The sequence below is a fragment of the Capsicum annuum genome, chromosome 4, assembly GCF_002878395.1.
Source record: "Capsicum annuum cultivar UCD-10X-F1 chromosome 4, UCD10Xv1.1, whole genome shotgun sequence".
NCBI classification, from domain to species: Eukaryota; Viridiplantae; Streptophyta; class Magnoliopsida; order Solanales; family Solanaceae; genus Capsicum; species Capsicum annuum.
In genome coordinates, this window is record NC_061114.1 from 13,886,406 (window position 1) to 13,894,266 (window position 7,861).

At 34.4% G+C, this 7,861-nt stretch overlaps 1 protein-coding gene across 1 annotated transcript; it reads left to right on the plus strand.

Moving 5' to 3' along the window:
• Window positions 1-3,821: 3,821 nt before the first annotated feature.
• LOC107868230 (NEDD8-specific protease 1-like) lies at window positions 3,822-7,420 on the plus strand. The gene is made up of 2 exons (XM_047410761.1): window positions 3,822-4,068; window positions 6,322-7,420. Exon 2 carries the CDS (start codon window positions 6,344-6,346, stop codon window positions 7,028-7,030), a length of 687 nt encoding a protein of 228 aa, XP_047266717.1. The 5' UTR covers window positions 3,822-4,068; window positions 6,322-6,343; the 3' UTR covers window positions 7,031-7,420.
• Window positions 7,421-7,861: the final 441 nt, after the last annotated feature.

Consider the following 7,861-nt stretch of genomic DNA (forward strand, 5'->3'; position numbering starts at 1 on the left):
CTCATAAGTTAACCCTCTAGTTAAAACCTCAGCCGTAAGTTAAGTATTCAAAGGTTTAGTTCAGTTCATGATGTTCAGTTCATATGTCACGTATCATGCTCAGCTATGTTCTCATGATCCTGCTCATGCATGTTTAGTAAACGATCTCAGGTTCATTAGCATCACTACTTAAGGTAACAGTCCTTTTTAAGCTTATTCAGCTTCATGATTTAGTATTCAGTATAAACTTGGTATCTTTACCATTACATGTTCAGTCGCATGTTCATGAGTCAGTTCAGTTATATATACGTGATCAGCTTACCAGTACCTTCAGTCATGCATTCACATATCATGTCAGTCATAAAATTAGGTATCAAATATGCATTCTTATTATCAGAAATACAGTTCATCAGAACACTCAGTCATGCATTCATGAATCAGTTACTCACGCATCAGATATGCATGTTCAGTATGATGTATTCATCTTATCAGTTATGTCAGTCCCGAAACCATGTTTCAACAGTGTATCTCTTGTACGTACTTCAGTTGATCTTTTCTTCCATCTCAATTATTATCATTCGAGGACGAATGTTCCCAAGGGGGAGATATTGTAATACCCCAAAAAATCCAAACCAATATTAGCGCGATGTTGCAAGCTCATGCATAGTACATCATAGTTCTTTTATAGTCTTATGAGCAAGTTAGATGTATATTAAGTCTTCAAATAACTCCCAGCTATAAGACGAATCAAAACATTCCTTACCTATTGAATTCTTAGGAAGGATATTGCATGTTGGGAGTATCCCCTTCTATGTATAAGATGTTGAGAACCAAGTGTAGTATGAAATCCCCTACTTATGATATTGTGAATTATGGACTCTATTCTTATGATCAAGTCAGTCATGTGTGTCAGTTTCCTTCCATCGAGTCCTAGGGGTACTTGTACCCAAAAATATAGTTGTGTGCCTAGAGCCATGTCATGTTATCACGATACTCTCAGTCAAGCCATGATCTGTAGAATTCAGTCAGTCATGTGACTCAGGAAAACTTAGAAATCACAGTAATCTTAGTAGTTCAGTAATCTCAGCAATCTCAATACTCAATAATCTCAGTAACAACAGTATTCTAGTAATCTCAGTAATTTCAGTACTCTCAGTCAATCCTCAAACTCAGTACGTTCTGCCAGTCAAAGAAACCCAGTAAACTCAGTTTAGCTCCGCTAAACAATACCGCTAGTATCAGTTCAGTTCAGCTAATCAGTTCAGTTCAGTTCAGCTAATCAATTCAGTTTGGTGTCTTTCAAATGGGAGTAGGATTCAGCACCGAGTGAGCCTAGGGATGGGGACTCACCCACTAAATAGGACTGGGATCCTTAGAAGTAATCCCTAAGCTCTAGAACTACATATCCAGCGTAGGTACGAGATGTCACCTGTTAGATAGGACTGACATACTCAGGGATCACCCGTTAGAATATTTAAATGTATACGACTGATCCCAGGGGTCACCCGATAGATTAGGACTGACTCCACAGCAGTTGTCCCAGTTAGTTTAGCATGGGGCATGTCGGTTAGATAAATACATCCCACAGTTTCAGTTACAAAATCAGGACTATCAGATACAGTCAATTCAGCTCAGTAGTACACATCCTAGACTATTAGATACAGTCGATCCTTATCATTATAAATAGACTTTGAGATCACCCATCAGATAGGACTGATCTCAACTATGGTCAATCAGTATCAGTATCATCAGATTTAGAGATCACCCGCTAGATAGGACTGATCTTAGATTTAGTTACTCTATACAGAATGGAACTCAGATAGTTCCATCAGAACTTAGATTGTCAGACATAGGCGCTCAGTATCAGTTACATCGGTTATTCCAATCATCACAACCATATTAGTTATATCAGTTATCATAACTCATGTTATCAGTGTTCAGTTTTAGGGAAATTAGACATAGTCAACCAAACCAGTTCTTCATAATTTGAACTGTCAGAAATAGTTATTCATCTATTCAATATCTTCGTATTAGTACACTCATGTTGTCAGTATTCAGACTCAGTAGTCAGTATCTCCATAAGTTCAGTTATAGTTACTTATGCATGTATGTAATCTCACGTTCATATTAGTCACCATTGTCCATACATATAACCTTTTGCATTTAGCCTACCTCACTCATATACTCAGTACATTCAGTCGTACTAACGTATTTGCGTTATGGTGCTTTCTCTTATGTTACACCATAGGTTTAGAGGCACAAGTTCCAGAGCAACAGTAGCATTGTAGATTTCAGCAGTCAGAGTTAGAAGTGAGTCCTCATCCTTCGAGGACATGATTATTTCTTCATTATCTCATTAGTCAGTTTATTAGACGGAGTTAGTTGGGGACATGTCCCATCAACTCCTTATTCAGACAGTTTAGAGGCTTTCAGACTATAGTATGTCAGACATTTATTTTAGATTTGTTTTAGTATTGTTATACCGTTTCTAGACATTGTTCTTATTAGATGTTTATCCAGTTTGAACCTTATGGCCTTTCAGTTCATGTTTCCGCATTTGTATTCATATATTATGCAGTGTATAGGTACATATATCAGTCATGGGTTAGCTTGTGGTCCTTCGGGGTCATGAGCACCATGTAGCATTTTGGTTCAGAAAAATTGGGACGTTACATAGTAACTATACTCCTGAAATATATGAGACTCCTAAAATATATGGAAAGAGAATCAATTAATATTTTTCTTTACTGGTCAATTAAAAAAATACTCCTAAAATAGGACTTTATTAAGGAACTGCTTCCATAAACATTAAGATGCACATTAAATTAGAGAAGAAATCGATTTACCTATTGGGAGAATGTAATTGATGTTCGTCTAAGTCATCTGATCAAAAACTTTGGTTTCTCCTGATTTATGAGACGTGTTATGGTATAAAGTGAGTTTCGCCATGAAAATTATGAATATTTAAAAGTTAGTTTCTTTTAAATGATATTCAAAAATTAGAGTTATGTATCAATATTTATAATCTATAAAGTATATCTCATTCTTTAGGGTCAAAATTTCACTAGGACAAGAATTATATCAAAACGAAGCTTTGTGATCACTATTGTATTGTTTTGTTGTAGTTTACAGGTTGTAGATGAATGTCAGTTGGTTTTGAAGAATTTCTTGTGAAAAAGTTAGATTTAATTGTATTATTTTGATAATTTTATTATCTTATTATTTTATTTTAATTTATATATGAATGTCGGTCGACTTTGAGAATTTTTTTTAGGTAAAGGTTAGGTTTAATTGTATTGTCTTAGTATCTCTATTAGTTTATTATTTTGTGGTAGTTTACAGGTCGTAGATGAATTTCGATCGGCTTTGAGGAATCTTTGTACGTAAAATTTAAGTTTAATTGTATTATTTTGATATCTCTTTTATCGTATTGTATTGCTGTAGTTTACAGGTAGTAGATAAATATCGATCGATTTTGAGGAATTTTTTTAAGGTAAATGTGAGGTTTAATTGTATTTTTTTGATATCTCTACTTTGAATTTTTTGTGTGTCTGTAAAGATTAGATTTGGTTGTATTATTTTGATATCTCAATTTCCATATTATTTTATTATTGTTTAAAATTTTGTGTGAAAATTAGATTTAATTATATTATTTTGATGTCTCTATCATTAAATTATTTTGTCACAGTTTACAAGATAAATGTTCATTAACTTTGAGAAATATTTTTGATAAAGGTTAAATTTAATTAAATAAATTTTTTATTTTTATATATTCAAAATATATTAAATTTAATTATTATATTCATTTTTATTATTTAAATAAATATATTATTTAATATAACGTTTGAATTCATTAGCGCATAACACTTAACTAATAATAATAAATGTTACTTAACAACACAATCAAATAAAATCCGTACACTTTAAAAAATAAAAAAAAACCGTCACTGTTCAACGCCGACGACAACCGAAGTGGGAGAAACGGACGACTGAGGTGGTACGACGATGGCGACGATGATTTTCGGCGACGGTGACGGCACATCGACTACGCTGTCTCTCTTCCGGTGGTTGTTGGTCGAGATTTTTCAGGTAAGTCGCCGGTTAATTTCGATGTTTCCCTCAAATTGCTTCTGTTGACCGAATGGAGACGGTGAAGCACCCGTCCCCGCCTCGACGGGTTCGGCGGCAAAACAGCCGAGTCCGAGCAACATATGGTTGCCACTTCCTTGAAAGAAAATAATACACTATTGTTGCTCCGGTTCACTCATAAAACAACCAGAAACTGCTTCAAAATTTAGTAATATCACCCTGATGTAGATAATTTGTTCTGCTTTAGCTTCACAGAAATTGATCCCAATGTGATTTGTATAAAGAAATATTGGTGGATTTCAAAATTCTCACCTGCTCTTTGTTATGATCCCAAATCAAATCATAACGAAATTGTAGTAACCAAACAAACAAGACAGTATTTTTTGGAAAATTTTCTATTTATATCAAAAAATCGGAAAATGAAACTTAAAATAACAAGGAAATCCTATCTATAAAGAGAAAACAAATTGATAGTGAACTCCATGAATGAGTCGGTCTGCAGGGGAAGAAGATGAGATGAGGAGAGAAAGTTAGATTTAGATGGGGATAGAAAGGAATTGGGAGGGAAAAGAAGAACACAGAGTGGAATTGATTTAGTAGATTTCAGTCATGCCCTTCTTTCTCCTATGAAGTGTGTATATAACCACCTTGCCACATGGCATCATCACAACCCTTGCGATTATTTTAAGCTTGAATAATCTCGATCCTTTATTCTCAATCTCACGCGTTTCTATTTGCTTTCTATTCCCGACTTCGAATCCAAACAACTAACATTTGATCGACTATTAATGAGATCATAACACTCTTTTGTTGAGTTTGAAGCCTACCAACTACCTAATATGAATGGCATCCTCATCATGCTATTGCGTACTTCCGTGGCTATTATGAATAGAAAAGGTGTGAGAGGGATCACTGTGTGCCTGAGACCTCTTTCACAATAAAAAAAAACTTATAGGTTTTCTATTAACCAAATTGGAGATGACACTTGACCGTATGATGCAAAACTATGTAAAGATTGGATCTTGGGCCTAACTCAACCTCAAAAGCTAGCTCAGGAGGGGAGGATTGTTGGGATGGGCCTGGCTCTGATACAATGTAAAGAATGGATCTTGAGCCTAACTCAACCTCAAAAGCTAGCTCATGAGGGGAGGATTGTCCAAATCCATACAAGGAGACCAATTACCCATCCTTTTTCCAATGTAAGATACTTAACAAAACTATTCCATTTCAGCCAACTCTCCTAATCCCATCTATGCGGGTAGATTTAGAAGCATGATTTCAATTAGCATAAATGATTAGTTGCTCAATATATTTTAGTCTGAGTCTCTTACTTGGGGAGATGCTATTCTTTTCTGTCATCCAATATAGTGATAGAATAAGTGGGAAAACTTCAAAACATTGTGCAGTGGCATATGAGCTCACAACATAAAGAAGAGCGAAGTTTACTTTTTTATCAAGTCTGATCAATGTATATATTTTCATTCATGCGCCTTAGTTTACTTTCATGATATATTGTTACTTTTTCAGGAAAAAGCCGTCTTAACTGTTTCTGTGATAGGTTAAATCTCTGTTGCATTAAGAGCCAAGTCATGCACCACTATACCAATTATGAAGTTGTAGAGAATATTCCTTACAGATTCAGCAAGGGAAAGCTAATGTATTTTGACCTGATTCAGCATAATAACCTGTTCGATTATCTAGTTTGCGTAGATATAGAGGATTTTTTTTTCTGTGATAGTTAGAAATGGAGCAAGTTTTGTATTGTTGAAGTTTGATTTGGTTCAAGACGTGTAGAATCTCTTCTCCTAAGTGTTTGTGGACATGCTATGCTTTCTTTTACCTCATATTTCAGTTAAAAGTGCTGGTCATATCATATTTGAACGTAATAATTTTTTGGGTTGTGAAATCATGAAATTCTATTGATGTCGTACTGATAAAGTACTAATCTGTTTGAACAGAATGAAAAAAATTACTAAAAATTATACAAATACACAACTTATGTTTCCAATATTACAAAAAATCCAACTCCCTTAACATATTACAAAAATCCCAACATATACACAGAATGCTATGTATATGTCGGCTATGTTATGTCTATTAATAGGGAGAGAGAGTAAAGTAATTAAAAAAGTGGGAGAGAGTGTAATTACTTCCAAAAGGGTTGATATTTATGTTATTTATACAAAAAACTATATATGCACTTGTATTTTTCCTTCCTATATTTCCTCATTGTATCTAATTCATGAATACTAGGTATAGAGTTGGCATTGGCACCATGGCTAAATCCAAAGCAGATGAGAAGATTCTCAGCTACAACGATGTTGTTCTCAGACGATCAGATTTGGACATTCTCAATGGTCGTAATTATCTCAATGACCGCATCATTGAGTTCTATTTTAGCTATCTCAGCTCACTCTTTCCATCTGAGGACATAGTACTGGTACCACCTTCCATTGCTTTCTGGATTAAAGAGTGTCCTGATCCTGCAAGTCTGAAGGATTTCATGGAACCATTTCATTTTTCTCTAATGAAGTTGATTCTCTTACCTATCAGCGATAATTCTAACGTGTGTATGGCTGAAGGTGGGAGTCATTGGAGCTTACTGGCTTTTGATAGAAACTCCAATATGTTTGTACATCACGACAGCAGCTCCTGGTGCATGAATGAGTATCATTCCAAACAAGTATACAAAGTTACTCTTCCCTATACAGCATCCAACGCCAATTATGAAGAGTGTCCAAACACGCCAAAGCAAGTCAATGGTTATGATTGTGGCATGTATGTCTTAGCTATTGCACGAGTCATCTGTGAGTGGTATGCAAGCAGTGGAACCCAAGATGATGCAGATACTCTCTGGTTCTCTCGTTTGGAACAGGTCAGTCCAAGTGCTGTTTCAGAGATGCGTAAAGATATTCTGGGGCTAATAAAAGGTCTGATGGCTGCACCCAAGAGTGTGGCTTAACCCTCAATCAAGTTGGTGAAACACCAAAAGCACTAGGTGAGGTTTAAACCCAGCAGAGATCAACATGAAGTTTGATTGTCAGTTGGATTTTCAGGGAAGATTTGTTATTTCAAAAGAAAGCTGATGAGGAAAACTAGGAATATAGTATCTCTACTTTGATAAAAGAGTAGTTTTCATTGTCGAAAAGACAAAGCGCAACCCATAGTAGATGAGGCATCCTTGGTGTTAGATGTAAATGTTCCTTACTAAAGTTGAATCAATCTCTATATATTTTGTTCGATCATTAAGTACACGATAAACGAAAATTTTACTATGGGCCTCATGCATCATGTCATAGTTGCATGAGGCATTATTATTTTGCCACATGCACTTTTTAGATCCCACCTGTCACAATAATTCTCTCTTTTTTTTTCTTTGGTGGATGTCACAATTAGTCTTTCTTCCCCTCTTCATATTCTTTTACCTCTTTTTTTTTTTTTAGACAACTCATTTTTTTGCTCTTTCATTTTAGTTTTATTTACTGCTTTTTTTTGTCTTTCTTTATTCTTGTTTTTCATTTTTTTCTCGCTCATGTTGATGGTCTTTATTTTCTCCTAATTCTTATTTGTATATATTTGCAACCAAATCAAATTTATATAGTATTTTTTTTTAATTTATTTGTGTCGCTTTTTTATAAGTCCATTTCAAAAAGATTATTTTGACATTTTCTAAAAAAAATTTAATTTTAACTTTTCACATGATATGTTTAAAAAAGTTAAAGACTACTTTAATTTATTTTTAATTTAGATCAATTAAAAGTCCGTCTGAATAGAATTAAAAAAAAATATTTAG

Coding starts and splice junctions, on each gene's coding strand:
- LOC107868230 (XM_047410761.1), top strand. CDS start 6,344: ATGGCTAAATCCAAAGCAGATGAGAAGATTCTCAGCTACAACGATGTT.